Genomic DNA, 18,608 nt, shown 5'->3' on the forward strand with positions numbered 1-18,608 from the left:
ATGAGAATGTTTAGAAGGACACTACAATTTAAGACAGAAAAGGTAGAGTTACACTACCTTAAACAGGCAAACAGAACCCAGAGCCCTATCCATCTGCTCAACTTTCTTAGGTCTATGTTTCCTCTATCTAATGCACTTCCCTCATTATCTTTGAATACTGTGTTTTTTTCTGACATTCAAATGTTTCCTCAAATGTCATCTTGTCAACAGTACTTCTGATGACCCTATCTAAAGTAGGCTTCACATTACAAATAGACTCACTCTTAGTCATAGGCAGTCTTATCTTGTTTCATTCTCTTTTCACTATTTGAAATTATAGTATAGTGTAGTGTAGTGTAGTGTAGTATAGTATAGTATGACATGACATGATTTGTCTATACTCCAGCAATACAAGCTCTAAGAGAGCAGCTCTTTGCCTTCCAGTTCATTACTAATGCCTCAGATGTTAGAAATGCATCTGGACTCCCATGGGCACATGCACAGGAGCTGCTCCTGCCCCACACTCCCTCCCTCTGACTCACTTCCCAGCTGCCAAGACCTTGGAAGCTTTGAAGCTCAGCATGGGATTCTTCCACTGAGTGAGTGGTCCTGTGTCCCACATTGGCGTTGCTCATTTGGTTGATGAAGACATACTGACAGAGTTGTTGTTGGTTTTACCCTTTAGCCTTCTCACTAGCAATGCAAACTAGAGACTGTATCTCCACACCCTTAACAACAGAGCATACTGTCAAGCTTTTGAACTTCTGCTGATCTGCCGTGTGGCTGACGGTGTCTTGGTGCTCCAGCTGAGTGTCAGGCCTGTGCCTTTGAGGTGGGAGAGCTGAGTTCAGGACACTGGTCCACCAGAGATCTCCCAGCTCCACATAATACCAAATGGTGAAAGCTCTCCCAGAGATCTCCATCTCAATGCTAACACCCAGCTCCACTCAACAACCAGCAAGCTACAGTACTGGACACCGTATGTCAAACAACTAGCAAGACAGGAACACAATCCCACCCATTAGCAGAGAGGCTGCCTAAAATCATAATAAGTTCACAGACACCCCAAAACACACCACTGGTTGGGGTCCTGCCCACCAGAAAGACAAGATCCAGCCTCATCCACCAGAACACAGGCGCCAGTCCCCTCCACCAGGAAGCCAACACAACCCACTGAACCAACCTTAGCCAATGGTTGCAGACAACAAGAACAATGGGAACTACGAACATACAGCCTGTGAAAAGGAGAGCCCAAACACAGTAAGTTATGCAAAATGAGAAGACAGAGAAACACACAGCAGATGAAGGAATAAGGTAAAAACTCACCAGACCAAACAAATGAAGAGGAAATAGGCAGTGTACCCAAAAAAGAATTCAGAGTAATGACAGTAAAGATGATCCAAAATCTTTGAAGTAGAATGGAGAAAATACAACAAACGTTTAACAAGGACCTATAAGAACTAAAGAGCAAATAAACAGAGATGAACAACACAATAAATGAAATTAAAAATTCTCTAGAAGGGATCAATAGCAGAATAACTGAGGCAGAAGAACGGATAAGTGACCTGGAAGATAAAACAGTGGAAATAACTACTGCAGAGCAGAATAAAGAAAAAAGAATGAAAAGAATTGAGGACAGTCTCAAAGACCTCTAGAACAACATTAAATGCACCAACATTTGAATTACAGGGGCCCCAGATGAAGAAGAGAAAAAGAAAGGGACTGAGAAAATATTTGAAGAGATTATAGTTGAAAACCACCTTAATATGGGAAAGGAAATAGTTAATCAAGTCCAGGAAGCACAGACAGGCCCATACAGGATAAATCCAAGGAGAAACACGCCAAGACACATATTAATCAAACTATCAAAAATTAAATACAAAGAACAAATATTAAAAGCAGCAAGGGGAAAGCAACAAGTAACACATAAGGGAATCCCCATAAGGTTAACAGCTGATTTTTCAGCAGAAGCTCTGCAAGCCAGAAGGGAGTGGCAGGACATATTTAAAGTGATGAAAGAGAAAAACCTACAATCAAGATTACTCTACCCAGCAAGGATCCCATTCACATTTGACAGAGAAATTAAAAGCTTTACAGACAAGCAAAAGCTAAGAGAATTCAGCACCACCAACCCAGCTTTGCAACAAATGCTAAAGGAACTTCTCTAGGCAGGAAATGCAAGAGAAGGAAAAGACCTACAATAACAAACCGAAAACAATTAAGAAAATGGTAATAGGAACATACATATCGATAATTACCTTAAATGTAAAAGGATTAAATGCTCCCACCAAAAGACATAGACTGACTGAATGGATACAAAAACAAGACCCATATATATGCTGTCTACAAGAGACCCTCTTCAGACCTAGGGACACAAACAGATTGAAAGTAACAGGATGGAAAAAGATATTCCATGCAAATGGAAATCAAAAGAAAGCTGGAGTAGCAATTCTCATATGAGACAAAATAGATTTTAAAATAAAGACTATTAGAAGAGACAAAGAAGGATGCTACATAATGATCAAGGAATCAATTCAAGAAGATGATATAGCGATTGTAAATATTTATGCACCCAACATATGAGCATCTCAATACATAAGGCAAAATATAATAGCCATAAAAGGGGAAATCGACAGTAACACAATCATAGTAGGGGACTTTAACACCCCACTTTCACCAATGGACAGATCATCCAAAATGAAAATAAATAAGGAAACACAAGCTTTAAATAATACATTAAACTAGATGGACTTAATTGATATTTATAGGACATTCCATCCAAAAACAACAGAATACACTTTCTTCTCGAGTGCTCATGGGACACTCTCCAGGATAGAGCATATATTGGATCACAAATCAAGCCTTGGTAAATTTAAGAAAATTGAAATTGTATCAAGTATCTTTTCTGACCACAGTGCTATGAGACTAGATATCAATTACAGGAAAACTATAAAAAATACAAACACAGAGAGGCTAAACAATACACTACTTAATAACCAAGAGATCAATGATGAAATCAAAGAGGAAATCAAAAAATACCTAGAAACAAATGACAATGAAAACACGACAACCCAAAACCTATGGGATGTAGCAAAAGCAGTTCTAAGAGGGAAGGTTATAGCAATACAATCCTACCTCAAGAAACAAGAAACATCTCAAATAAACAACCTAACCTTACACCTAAAGCAATTAGAGAAAGAAGAACAAAAAAAACCCGAAGTTAGCAGAAGGAAAGAAATCATAAAGATCAGATCAGAAATAAAGGAAAAAGAAATGAAGGAAACAATAGCAAAGATCAATAAAACTAAAAATGGTTCTTTGAGAAGATAAATAAAATTGATAAACCATTAGCCAGACTCATCAAGAAAAAAAGGGAGAAGATGCAAATCAATAGAATTAGAAATGAAAAAGGAGAAGTAACAACTGACAATGCATAAATACAAAGGATCATGAGAGATTACTACAAGCAACTATATGCCAATAAACTGGAAAAGCTGGAAGAATTGGATAAATTCTTAGAAAAGCACAACCTTCTGAGACTGAACCAGGAAGAAAGAGAAGATATAAACAGACCTATCACAAGCACTGAAATTGAGATTGTGATTAAAAATCTTCCAACAAACATAAGCACAGGACCAGATGGCTTCACAGGTGAATACTATGAACCATTTAGAGAAGAGCTAACAGGTATCCTTCACAAACTCTTGCAAAATATAGCAGAGGGAAGAACACTCATTCTATGAGGCCACCATCACCCTGATAACCAAAACCAGAAAAAGATGTCACAAAGCAAGAAAACTGCAGTCCAATATAACTGATGAACATAGATACAAAAATCCTAAACAAAATACTAGGAAACAGAATCCAACAGTACATTAAAAGGATCATATACCATGATCAAGTGGGGTTTATCCCAGGAATGCAAGGGTTCTTCAATATACACAAATCAATCAATGTGATACATCATATTTACAAACTGAAGGAGAAAAACCACATGATCATCTCAGTAGATGCAGAAAAAGCTTTCAACAAAGCTCAACACCCATTTATGATAAAAACTCTCTAAAAAGTAGTTATAGAGGGAACTTACCTCAACATAATAAAGGCCATATACGACAAACCCACAGCCAACATCGTTCTCAATGGTGAAAAACTGAAAGCATTTTTTCTAAGATCAGGAACAAGACAAGGATGTCCACTGTCACCACTGTTATTCAACAAAGTCTTGGAAGTCCTAGACACAGCAATCAGAGAAGAAAAAGAAATAAAAGGAATCCAAATCAGAAAAGAAGAAGGACAGGGGCTTCCCTGGTGGCGTAGTGGTTGAGAGTCTGCCTGCCAATGCAGGGGACGTGGGTTTGTGCCGCGGTCCAGGAGGATCCCACATGCTGCGGAGTGGCTGGGCCCGTGAGCCATGGCCACTGAGCCTGCGCATCTGGAGCCTGTGCTCTGCAATGGGAGAGGCCACAGCAGTGAGAGGCCCACGTATCACAAAAAAAAAAAAAGAGAAGAAAGACAGCTGTCACTGTTTGCAGGTGACATGATACTATACATAGAGAATCCTAAAGATGCTACCAGAAAACTACTAGAGTTAATCAACTGAATTTGGTAAAGTAGCAAGATACAAAATTAAGGCACAAAAATCTCTTGCATTGCTATACACTAATGATGAAAAATCTGAAAGAGAGATTAAGGAAACACTCCCATTTATCATGGCAACAAAAATAAAAAAATACCTAGGAATAAACCCACCTAAGGAGACAAAAGACCTGTATGCAGAAAACTATAAGACACTAACGAAAGAAATCAAAGATGATACAGATGGAGAGATATACCATGTTCTTGGATTGGAAGAATCAACACTGTGAAAATGACTATACTACCCAAAGCAATCTACAGATTCAGTGCAATCCCTATCAAACTACCAATGGCATTTTTCACAGAACTAGAACAAAAAAATTTCACAATTTGTATGGAGACACAAAAGACCACGAATAGCCAAAGCAATCTTGAGAAAGAAAAACGGAGCTGGATTAATCAGGCTCCCTGATTTCAGACTATACAAGAATGCTACAGTAATCAAGACAGTATGGGACTGGAACAAAAAAAGAAATATAGATCAATGGAACAGGATAGAAAGCCCAGAGATAAACCCACACACATATGGTCACCTTATCTTTGATAAAGGAGTCAAGAATATACAATGTAGAAAAGACTGTTCAATAAGAGGTGCTGGGAAAACTGGACAACTACATGTAAAAGAATGAAATTAGAACACTCCCTAACACCATACACAAAAATAAACTCAAAAAGGATTAAAGACCTAAATGTGCAGACACTATAAAACTCAGAGGAAAACATATGCGGAACACTCTATGAGATAAATCACAGCAAGATCCTTTTTGACCCACCTCCTAGAGAAATGGAAATAAAAACAAACATAAACAAATGGAACCTAATGAAACTTAAAAGCTTCTCACAGCAAAGGAAACCATAAACAAGACGAAAAGACAACCCTCAGAATGGGAGAAAATATTTGCAAATGAAGCAACTGACAAAGGATTAATCTCCAAAATTTATAAGCAGCTCAATATCAAAAAACAAACAACCCAATCCAAAAATGGGCAGAACACCTAAACAGACATTTCTCCAAAGAAGATATACAGATTGCTAACAAACACATGAAAGGGTGCTCAATATCACTAATCCTTAGAGAAATGCAAATCAAAACTACAATGAGGTGTCATCTCATACTGGTCAGAGTGGCCATCATCAAAAACCTACAAACAGGAAATGCTGGAGAGGGTGTGGATAAAAGGGAACCCTCTTGCACTGTTGGTGGGAATGTAAATTGATACAGCCACTATGGAGAACAGTATGGAAGTTCCTCAAAAAATTAAAATTAGAACTACCATATGACCCAGAAATCCCACTACTGGGCATATACCCTGAGAAAACCATAATTCAAAAAGAGTCATGTACCAAAATGTTCATTGCAGCTCTATTTACAATAGCCAGGACATGGAAGCGACCTAGGTGTCCTTTGACAGATGAATGGATAAAGACGTTGCACATATATACAATGGAATATTGCTCAGCCATAAAAAGAAACGAAATTGAGTTATTTGTAGTGAGGTGGATGGACCTAGAGTCTGTCATACAGAGTGAAGTAAGTCAGAAAGAGAAAAACAAATACTATATGCTAACACACATATATGGAATCTAAAACAAAAAAATTTTTTTTTCTGAAGAACCTAGGGGCAGGACAGGAATAAAGACACAGACGTAGAGAATGGACTTGAAAACATGGGGAGGGGAAGGATAAGCTGGGACAAAGTGAGCGAGTGGCATGGACTTATATATACTACCAAATGTAAAATAGGTAGCTAGTGGGAAGCAGCCACATAGCACAGGGAGATCAACTCGGTGCTTTGTGACCACCTAGAGGGGTGGGATAGGGAGGATGGAAGGGAGACGTAAGAGGGAGGAGATACGGGGATATATGTATATGTATAACTGATTCACTCTGTTATAAACAGAAGCTAACACACCATTGTAAAGCAATTATAGTCCAATAAAGATGTTTAGAAAAAAAAAAAAAAAAAAGAAATGCATCTGGAACAAAATGGGCCGCAATGAATTTGAATTATTGCTCTCATTTAAAAATACATTTTAAAAGTATTGATATTGAAAATATGAAATATGTATTTTTAAATTTCTTGGCAATGTATATATCCCATACAATTATTAATAATGGAATAATTTGTGGTATAAATAAAATAGAAAATAAAATTATATGTGTTGATTTTGTAAATTTTACAAGAACTATAAAGCTTCATTTTGTATTGTTGAATGAGCCTACCTTAAACCCAAAGTAAAGGTATTAGAAGTTAATATGTATTTTAATTTTTAAAATATACACAATTACATGATATAAATTGAAAGAAGCTTTATATGAATGAACGGAATATGTGACTACTGATTTATTTAACTTTGAAACATAAATTTTTATTTTCCTTGTGTAAGAGAGTTAGCACTAAATGTATATGTATTCTAATTTAGAAAAATTTTAAAACAAATTTCTACAAATATAGATAAACAAACATAAATAGTTAGGCTAACTTTCTATCCTTGTCTCCATAAAGTTTATTATAACATTTTCCCAGTAATTTTGGTTACTTTTGTATGTTTTCCCTATTAATTGTAATTTACTTTAGGTCAAGATCTATGTATCATTATAGTTGTATTCCCAGCTAATTTTTATGATACCTTATTACATAGGTGAAATATTAAGTGAATGAAGTAATGAGTCAAATTTCAATCATCAGTTAATCACAAAATTTTTACTTAGAAACTTATATTCTATCATTCACCTAAACACATTTACATTCCAGCTTATTCCTACTCTTGGAATACTCCTGTTCAGGAAAAAAAAAAAAAAAAAAAAAAATTGTAGTCATCTTGCTTCTCTCCTTTATGCCATTACCTATATTTACCTTCTTGAATTAAAAATTCTACTTGATTTTTGAGATCCAGCTCAAATGCTCTTTTTTCTTAATAAGTATTTCCTAAGCACTCCAGTGTGAAATGATCCTTCTCTCTTCTGGCTTTTAATTCATCATATTCTCTATCTCTATCATTATATCTCCTATTTCATCAGAAATTCACATAAGCATCCTATTTTTAGATAGGAACAACATATTCATCTTTGTGGCGCCAGTAGCACCTCGAATACTCTTTTTCTCAGAGTTGGCACCTAACTTATTATTAAGGAAAATATCTGGAATTTTAACATTTGATTCATATCCTTGAACATTTTAAATTTGTTTGGGGGAAGAAATTATTTTGTTTACAATAATCTTGGAATGATGTTATTAAGAACAGTAATATTTAATTTTAATAGCATAGGTAATTTAAACCCCACAGTTAAGATTTGAGTTGAAAATTTCAGCTAAAGAGAGATCAATATATATTGCAGGATTTGTGAAAAGCATTATGGGTGAAGGTGGCCTTGACTTGGTCTTGTTTTATTTCTTTTCTATCACATGTATTTATGATATATTTAAGTAGTTATAGATAGTAAAGTAAAGCATAACTGTTTGCAAAATTAATAGACTAAATGTCCTTACATTTTACAGGAGTATATAAAAGCCAAGAAGCTCGCCTAATATTACACATCTATCTTATTAAAGTACCAACTCAAGCTTCTGTGAAGAAAATGAAGGAGGAAAATTGGGCCATGGATGGCTTTGTAAGTATGGTTCTTTAAAAGTCTGCTGCTAATTTTAATAACAAATTTATGCTTTGGTTTGTCATTAAAATTCCAGAAAAATCTAATTTTCTAAATTGAGCTAATTAAACACACACACATATATTTACAGATGTGTAGCCATCACCACAGTTGATTTTAGAATATTTCCATCACCTCAAAAAGAAACTTCATACCCTGTAGCTATCACCCATCTACCCCTCATCACCCCCACAACCCCAAGCTACCACAACTCTATTTTCTGTCTCTTTAGATTTCCCTGTTCTAGGCTTTCATATTTATGGAATCATACAATACGTGGTCTTTTGTGACTGGCTTCTTTCACTTATAATGGGAAACATGCCTCTTAAGTCCTAGGCTTGGAACTGACCGATTGTCAATTCCACCCACATTCCACTGACCAAATCAAGTCACAGGACCAAATCCAACTCAGTGAGGTAGAAAGTATACTCTTTCCGTGAAGGTTGATGGGGAGTGGGGGGAAAGGAGTGCATATATGTCGAACAGTAATCTACTCTACAAAGAACAGTATTATTATATTTTAAATTTTAATTGACCATTTGCCTCATTCTGTTTCATCATATCATCGCCCTTTTTCTTGACAACAGGTTTCTTAGCCTAAAAGAAGTCTATGAATCTGTATCTTTATGTTAATAACAAATCCCTTTTTTCCAGTATCATAATTATTTAAAGATGAAATTTTAAATTTTGCTTTTTAATGATGGCAGATTTTCACAGTGTTCTGTGTTTTACATAGTAGAAGATATGGGGGAAGGAATTCTGCATAATATTCATTTCAGAGTAAAACTGAATATTTTCTAAGGCTGGGAAAATATATCTGTGTCCAGTCTTCAGTTTTAACCAAACTTACAAATACTTTTAGGTTTCTGCTGAGCCTGATGGAGCTACTTATGTATTTCAAGGATTTATTCAGGGCAAAGATTATGGGCAATTTGGACTACAAAGACTGGGTAATGTATTCATTTTCATTTTCATGTAGTTCTTTTATTACTCCAGATATCTTAAGAAAGTACAATGGATTCTGAACATTAGACACACTTACTATACTTTGAATTTTGCATTGTCAGGACTATACATTGATACATTTGATAACCTTTTAAATATTTGCATTCTTCAGAATATTGTTTCTCTGTGTTCCAGCTCCGTACAATGTTTAGTTTTTCAGCACATTTCTAATAAACATGACAAACTGCCTTGCCCTCAAGCAAGTAAAAAGGAGAAAAAGTGATATAGATATGAAAGAACATATTAAACTGTAAATAATTTTATTATATGAGAAAATACTTCTCTGCAATTTGAATATTGTCACAATTTTCTTACTGCTCCAAACAAATGTAGTGGCACTTTAACTCATAGTGTCTGGAAAGGGAAAATAACTTTGAGGAGTGAGCCCTGTTTGGGGACTTTGTGCTCTTCAGATATATAAATTTTCCATGGTGGGAGGCACAGGGTTTTGTCATTTTTATTTCTAACTCTTCTAAAATGTGTATAAACATTTAATGGTCTCATTTGAATGTATTTATTAACATAGCTTTTGGTGTATAATTTTCCTAAGGTGTACTGTCTCCCATTACTGTGTTGTGGTATTAATGCATAAAGAATAAATTCATGTTCTAAAATCTACTACTTGATGTTTATCTTAAAAATTCCATTGCTTTGAACTTTTACATAAGTTTTATGAGTCCCTGGAAAAATAATTTATAAAAAAGGTACTAACACTTTTTAACCTGGCCTAAGGTATGACTTAGTTGAATATTTATCAAAAAGGCAAATCAGGGCTTCCCTGGTGGCGCAGTGGTTGAGAGTCCGCCTGCCTATGCAGGGGACACAGGTTCGTGCCCCGGTCCGGGAAGATCCCACATGCCGCGGAGCGGCTGGGCCAGTGAGCCATGGCCGCTGAGCCTGCGCGTCCGGAGCCTGTCCTCCGCAACGGGAGAGGCCACAACAGTGAGAGGCCCACATGCCGCAAAAAAAAAAAAAGAAAAAAAAGGCAAATCAGTTTTCTCCAAATGAGCAATGTTAATAAGATGTCATTTCAGATAATGTCTTGCCAAAATTGTTAGTTTTAAAAGCAGGATAAAACATTTATTAACACAGTATATTAACACAGTTGTATAAATGAATGCAAGATTTTTTCATATAATATTCCCTAAAGCATCTCAAGCACTACATGTCTAAAACAGCACCTATAGAAAAGGAACTATTTCTTTCTAAAAAAAGAGCTTGTTATTTATTTTCTCTTCCCTAGTCACTGTGCCAACATGTTGACAAACCTGATTTTTCTCATCTCCTAACTGTGCAAATGTCATAACCACTTACTCAGCCCCAAGTAGAACGTAACTAAATCCTATGCCTTCTTCTCCCTTTCATCCACACAAACAAGTTCCCCTGAATCTATCTTTTCATGCTTTTCCTAGTGCTGCAGTTCACATCTTAATTTCCATTTTTATCTAGGATGTTCCTGCAATCTTCAAACTACTCTTGCTTTCAGACCAGACTCCCTCAAGTCCATCTCACCCTAGTCGCTGTTCTAAATCTTGTATCTTATCACTGAGCCTTTTTTTTTTCCCCCAAACACATCCAGTTGTTCCTCACTATAGGTGGGTGGAAAGTTTGGGCTGTTTAGAATCATTTTTTTGCCTTTTCAAATAATTTATCATTTTGCCCTCCTATTCCCTACCACATGTCCTTTCCACACAGACATGCCTAATGCTTGTCACATCCTCTAAATATGCCACTCACCTTCCCATTTCTAGGCTTCTGATGGTCCTGCTTCCTCCCCTGTTTTTTGTTCTATTGATCTTCAAGGTCAAGCTCATAAGTCCTCCAGAAAGCATTCTTACATACCACCAGATGGAATTACTCCTTCCTTTCCTAAAGCACATTGATCATGAATTCATCCTTGATGTGTATACTTATTTGTGGCTCTGTATTCTTCCCACAATTGTATGAACTCTTCAGTTCAGAGACTCTGCATATTTTTTATTCTGTGTCCTTTCCTGGAAAAATATCTTATACATAGTAGGCACTGTGCAAAATTGCAGAAATGAGTTGAAGGAGTTTTGTGAATTATTTTTGTTTACTATGTACATTTCCAAGTACATCTTGCAGATATTTCCAAGTAGATATCTTGAGCAAGGAAGAAATTAATTGGTTCACAAAACTAAAAACTCAATTGTGATAAAGTAGGGTTGATTTTATAAGTTATTTTCTTATTTTATAGGACTGAATATGTCAGAAGGTTCAAATTCTTCAAATCAACCTCATGGTACAAATAGTAGTTCTGTGGCCATTGCTATTCTTGTGCCTTTTTTTGCACTTATATTTGCAGGATTTGGATTTTATCTTTATAAACAAAGGTAAGTTTGTTGATTTTAAGTATAAAGCATTTCCCAAATCTATATTTCATGTTCTTTTTACTCTCTAGTTCAAATTCTAACTTGCATTTTTTTTCCTGGGTTGTTTAAATCTCTGTGTGCCAAATATTTCCACGGTTGTTGAAACCATTTTTTCCCCTGCCTTTCCCTCCACCACAGCAATATACACACAACTAAAATTGCTCTGTTAAGTTGCACAAGCATTCAACTTAACCCTTCCTCCTTTTTGCCTGTCAAATTCCTGGTACATAACTAATTGTATAAGTTATTTTTACATTATCCATATTGAAACTTTAGAGATACAAATCTAAGTTAAGGTTTAAATTGAAGTGGTGATATCTGCTGCCAGATTTATTTAGAGAAGTAGGAAGAAGCTGTGTCCAAACCTCTTATTTCACCTAACAATACTGACAGATTTTACCCAGGGAGACAGATGATAAAATCCTCTAATCCTCTCATTTATCTCTGTTGCTTTTAGAAGATGATGGAATTAATATATTATATTTGTGATATATTTCATATATGACTATATAGATTATTCGTTGGTCCCTGTTCACTACATCCATTACAACATCCTGGTGAGGGGCTTCACTATGCAATTCTCCACTATTTGGGACCATCCCTTACTAAGAAAAAAAGTATGAAAAAAAAAAAAAAAGAAGAAAAAAGTATGCAGGTAACCAGATAATTGAATGAATACCTAAATGTAATGTATTTTTCTCAAAACTGATGTTTTTATTATAAATGCCAATCTGTATTATCTAAGAATGATTTATTTAATATTATTTAAATTTGTAACAATTGTGCATTAGCAGCTGTTTAGGCCTTGTCAATATAAGATACTATTAATGATAAAAATCATAACTAAATTTATTTATAAAGCAAGCTATGCTAATCTTTTTTATTATTGTGATAAAATACACATAACATAAAATCATTGAAACCATTGTAGGTGTACAGTTCAATGACATTTAGTACATTCACAATGTCCATCACCCCAAAAGGAAACTGTACCCACTAAGCAGTAACTCCCTACTCTTCCCACCCCTGCCCCAGGCAACTACTAATCTGCTTTTTATCTGTTGGTTTGCCTCTTCTGGATATTTTATATAAATGGAATCATACAATATGTGACATTTTATATCTGGCTTCTTGAATGTAATATGTTTTCAACTTTTATCCATGTTATACCATATATCTGCATACTATTCCTTTATATGGCTGAATAATATTGCATTGTATGTTTGAATGTGTTGTGTTTAAATATGTCCATTCATCAGTTGATGGACATTTGGATTGTTCCTATGTTTTTTCTATTATGAATAGTGCTGCTATACACATTTGTGTACACGTTGTGTTTGAATATCTGTTTCAGTTTTTTTGAGTATGTACTCAAGAATGGAATTGCTGGATTATATGGTACTCCTCCATTTAACCATCCTAGTGAAGTGGTATCTCATGTGGTTTTAATTTACATTTTTCTAATTACTAATGACATTGAGCATATTTTCACATGCCTGTTGGTCATTTGCCTACATTCTTTGAAGAAATGCCTATTCAAGTATTTTGCCCATTTTTAAAATTGGGTTATTTGTCTTATTGTTGTTGAGGTATAATAGTTCTCTATGTATTGTGGATACTAGGCCTTTTTGGATATATGGTTTGCAAATATTTCTCTTTCTGTGGGTTGTAGTTCCACTCTCTTGATAGTGTTCTTTGATATACAAGTTTTTCATTTTGATGAAGTAAAATTTATTTCTTTTTTCTTTTGTTACTTGTGCTTAGTGTTATACCTAAGAAACCATTGCCAAATTCAAGGTCATACAACTTGTATGTTTTCTAAGAGTTTTATAGATTTTGCCCTTATATTTAGAAATGATTAGCTTTAAGTTAATTTTCATTGATGTGTAAACTTTTCTAAAGCTTGATATTATTTTACTTAAAGCTGTGGCTCAATATTAGCAGAAGGAAATTGTTTTACATCTTTATGATCCTTACCTAATTAGAAGGAAACGATGTTCCTTCTGTTTCTATTGTGAATCTAGTTTGAAAAAAGAGAGACAAATATGATCCATTAGAATTATGCACCTGGCAAGAGCAAGTTGTAAACAATATAATTTATATTATATAACAACATATAGATGATGCTTTTGAAAGAAGCTTTAGATAGTTTTTTTTTCATATTGTCATCATACAAATCACCTAACAGTTTTTAGTATGGAGAAAAATTCAGAAAATGCATTAGGGGTAGTAAAAGCGCATAACGGCAAATACAAATTACACTAAAATAAATCGTTGAAATTTGTGGTGTTTGGGGTAAACAGGAGATTTATTTCAAAGCCTTTTTAGGAATTAGGTTTGAGAAACAGGTAAGGGCAGGTATGCCTTTGTTCCATTACAAATGTCAGCAAATTATGCAGTGGGATGTGGGAAAGAGAAACTAGAAATAAACGTTAGTCAAAAAGGAGACAAATAAAAAAATGAAGCAAGAATTCAAGATGAGCAACTTATACCAGCCAGCCTAGATTCCATGTGTTTTATAAACTAATGGCAAATGTTCAGTTATCAGTAACTCTTTGGAAACTATTTTCATGACTTGAATATCAGTATAGATAGTAATTTCTTCTTTGAGATTTTGAATTTACTTGCTCTACTGTATATAATTTTAAGCCAACTGAATATTTATGTTTCTGGGATACTCCAAGCATCTTCCCAAATTAGGCATCAGCATTAGATGTCTACTTTTCTTGGAACCCCCTTCCTATTACTGCAGAACCGACTCCTTATTGTCCTTCAAGTCTCAGATTAAATTTTGCCTCCTTAGAGATGCTTTTCCTTATTACCTCTCCTAAACTGGCTCCCAGTTACTTCCTGTCCTATAAACCATTTTCCTTTTTATCAAAACAGTTTTCAATATCTATTATTTTTCTTGTTTTATTATTTTTAATTTATTCATTGCTTTCTATCATTGCAATATGAGCTCCATGAGAGTGATGACTTCATGTTTTTCTTAAAAAAAAAAAAATATATCCAATGCCTAGGATCATGCCTAGTACTTAATAGATGCTCAGTAAATATTTGAGGAATGAAGAGTAATGAGATTAAAATTCATCAGCATCATAATTTAATTATATTTTACATGCTATTTCATAATGATAACATTATTTCATAAGAAAATTAATGAGAATAGCCATGATATCATTTATTTACACTTACTCATATTGGTGCTCTTTATAAATATATATTGTATGTAAATAATAAGTCACTCAGGATTTAAAAGTGACAGGTAAAATGTTCAAATGTGTTATATTGAGTTTATGGTTTCTCAATTAATACTTTCAAGTTACATTATCCATTAACAATAACTCAAGTCATTGTGTTTGAGCCCTACTCTGCTATTTCTTGAAGAAAATTAACATATAGCTAATCAATGTTCTCATCAACAGGACTGCACCCAAAACACAGTATACAGGATGTTCAGTTCATGAAAATAACAATGGCCAAGCAGCTTTTGAAAATCCCATGTATGACACCAACTCGAAGTCAGTGGAAGGGAAGGCAGTACGGTTCGATCCCAACTTGAACACAGTCTGCACAATGGTATAACGTGGCAACCTTTGCCTTCTTCAAAAGCTTGGAAATTGACACACAAAACAGTGCACATTTAGTTCACTGATAAACAAATTAAAGCACACTTTTCAGGACTTGCTGGGTCACCTTTTCCCGAGGAATGATAGAGAAGAGTGTTTTTTCATAAACTGGACCATAATTCTTCTTCATGTTTACCATGGAGAGTTTTACAAAAATCGGCTGCACTCTGAGAGTGCTTACTCACAGTTTATTTGCTTTTTTTAAAAAGGAGATTATTCTAAAACATAAACTTATTTGCATATATTGGAGGAGCATCCACTATCAGTATTTCTGTGCTTTATAAACTATATTAGAGGGACTGGGTTAAAAAAATGATATAGGGTAGAAAATAAGAGCTATACTTACAAGAGTCAATAGATCACTGACTTCTCTTTAACTGTCATGAGCTACATCACACCCATAAGTCAGTATTTCACACCACTCTATCAGCTGTTCCTTCCTATTAATTGAGTCATTGTTTTCTTTTTTTCCCTGGTTATTTCAGATTGAGTCATGCCCTGAAATGTTTATGAACTAGCTTATGCCACAGAAGCGATAAGATTGCCCACTCTGATTTGACTCTCTGGTCTTTGTTCTTCAGCATCATATTGCTATCTTTTTTTAGACTGGTTGTCATAGTTTCTGCAAATGGCAAGATCATCGTGCTATCCTCCTGATTTCCCTCATTATGTTGTAACCAGTATTATTCATTGAGCCATGGGATAGTGTTTAACTCCTTGCTTCAGTCTGTTTTGTCACTCAGAAACCACTTTAGCTGCCAAAAATTATCTATAATAAAGATAATTTTGCAGTTATCTGAGACATCAAACTTACCATTCTTTACCAAACTTTCCAATGTTTCTGCAAGAACAAATAGAACCTATTAATCTACTTATTTAGTTTATGGTATATCTACTTATCCTTCCAGTTGAGCCTTCAAATTTATTTAACATTATTTTGAACTTTTACCTAACAGTGAGTTAGAATTCTAAGTTTTTAAAATTTTTAACTTTTAGTCAACAATGAGTTAAATATATATTTTGGACCAGCCCCTACTCAAAATGACTAAAAAAAGAAATTACTTTCAAATCACCAATATAAATTTATTTCCTAAAGTTGTGGATTTACCAAATTTTCATATATTTAAAAATTTCTATACTCTAATTCTTAAGAAGCAGCTTTCAGATATGACAGGTTTCTTTCATAGTCAAATTAAGATATGTATTTGCAAGTTATTGGTGGCTCATTTACAACTGTATCACAGTAATGCCAGCATTTTGATTTAATAGGTCATTGTCTTCTTTTTATAGCATGTTTTATTTCATAGAATAAATTATGTACCCAGTGTGAACACTTTGTTCTTGTCCCTTTCAAATATGGATAAACCTGTAAACAGTCTCGACTTTTTGTATCATGAGACAGAGTGCCTAAGAGAAATCATTGCACCTGGAGCGCTACTTGGATCTATGTCTACAACATATAGTGAATTTCTTGTAAACCACTTTGAGATACATTGTTTTGGAAATTCATATAATTTTCTCAACATTGTACTCTACTGACAGGATGCTGTTCTAAATTTTATCCCATCAGTTATTTATTCTTGTTTATTCAAATGACTGCAATAACAATGATTCATTCATTAATGTTAAGGTTAATACATTTAAGATCTTGTTTAAACAATGTTTCTTCTGCAACTGGCTACTCCTCTTATATTAATGCATACACTTTTGTAAAGAAGTATATTTTTATGAAAAAAAACTTTGTAAAAGTATGATGTAAATTTTCAGTGCAATGTAAACAAAATAAAAATGGATAATTGCTTTTGTAAAACGTGTATTCTTTTCAAAGTTGTCTGCCAGTGTACTAGTTAGTAAAAGGAATGAAGAGCCCATCTTTATTTGGTGTTGTAAAGTTCTGAAACTGCATATTACATATACTTAGTCCACAACATAATAATGACACATGGGTGTTTTTCTTCTCTATATTCTGTAGTTCCCCAAGTGTAACACTGTTAAAAGTAAGTACATTCCCAGTAAACATAATAGTATCATAAGAACCTCATCTTAGAATTTATATTAAATGTAAATACTTTAATAATGCATACTATCTAAATTTAGATATATCTGATGATTTCTAGTATTTCTGTAGTATATTTTCTTAGAGATATTTATGTTAAGCATGCTTCATAAGTATGAACCCAATAAGCTTTTGAATTGCTCCATTAAATTAATATGCACAAACAAATCTGTCTTTCCAAGATGGAACATGTAAAGTTTTGTACTCAAGAAAGTTATCAAGTTTCTCTAAAGTTCAAATCACAAGTTATTTAAATTCAATTTTATTAGATAACTATTTTTCACAAAATACATTGTCTTTATATTTCAAAACCTCAAACTCCAGCCTTTACAGTCTATCTCTGTTTATTACACTTTGTTTTAGAAATAAATGTTTCTTGATATAATTGTAGTTTCTGTTTTAACTTTGTTAACTCTATTACCTCCACCTTTCACTCACTTCACATCTATATTTTCTCTTCTTTGTCTTTATTTTTACTCCTCCCTGTGTTTTTTTTTTCTTTTCCTCCCTTTTTATTTTTCAACTTTTTAATTTTTCTTTCTTTTCATGTTTTTCTTAACATTCTTTCCTCTTTTACATGTCTTATCCTTTTTAGCCTTTTATTATTTCTCTTTCTTTATGTTCTCTTTATCTTTTTAATGCTCTCAAAGGTAAGCAGCAATTTTAGTGGAAGTAATTGTATTTTTCTCTTTTCCCAGCTTTATTGAAGTATAACAAAATTTTAAGATATTTAAAATGTATACCGATGATTTGATAAATGTACATACTTTTTTAAATTTCTTTCTTTGATGAGAACATTTGAGTTCTACTCTGTTAGCAAATTTCAATTAAGGAAGTAATTTAAAAGAGGCTTCTTGAGCTTCCCTTATATTTAAGAACATTAAAGCCATAAGTTCCACCCAGGATCTCTTGATAACAGAGCCTGATGAAAATGACTGTGGAAATAAACCAAAGGTCAGATTTACTTTACCTGTCCTTTTCACTTATAAGTGAGGGAAAAAAAGCCATAACATTAGCTAAAGAAGTCAATAAAAATAACTAGCTGATGCTTTCTTAAAGAGAATAAGAGAATCTATTGCCTGTCAAAGTATTAGTCTGTAAATATCTATAAATTTAAAATAGGTATAAAGTAAGGTAAACTGAACATCTATAAAAGTATAGAAGCTCATAAGTCTAGGAAATAATTTAGAATGGGCAGTTTGAAATTTGGCTGAAAGAAATATTGATTTGCTTCTTTTTTTTCTTTTTTTTTTTAG

The 18,608-nt window shown here is 34.0% G+C and overlaps 1 protein-coding gene across 1 annotated transcript in view; it reads left to right on the top strand.

Annotated features, from left to right (window-relative positions):
- The window catches only part of LOC137210719 (CUB and sushi domain-containing protein 3), a 705,705-nt gene extending 688,545 nt beyond the window's left edge, over positions 1 to 17,160 (top strand). Inside the window, exons 62-65 of the mRNA XM_067712783.1 lie at positions 8,118 to 8,230; positions 9,132 to 9,219; positions 11,493 to 11,628; positions 15,093 to 17,160. Of these exons, the coding sequence (XP_067568884.1) occupies positions 8,118 to 8,230; positions 9,132 to 9,219; positions 11,493 to 11,628; positions 15,093 to 15,252 (497 nt within the window). The 3' untranslated portion in view covers positions 15,253 to 17,160. The remainder of the gene's footprint in view (positions 1 to 8,117; positions 8,231 to 9,131; positions 9,220 to 11,492; positions 11,629 to 15,092) is intronic.
- Positions 17,161 to 18,608: the final 1,448 nt, after the last annotated feature.

This window comes from Pseudorca crassidens, chromosome 17 (genome assembly GCF_039906515.1).
Source record: "Pseudorca crassidens isolate mPseCra1 chromosome 17, mPseCra1.hap1, whole genome shotgun sequence".
In the NCBI taxonomy this organism is placed as follows: Eukaryota; Metazoa; Chordata; class Mammalia; order Artiodactyla; family Delphinidae; genus Pseudorca; species Pseudorca crassidens.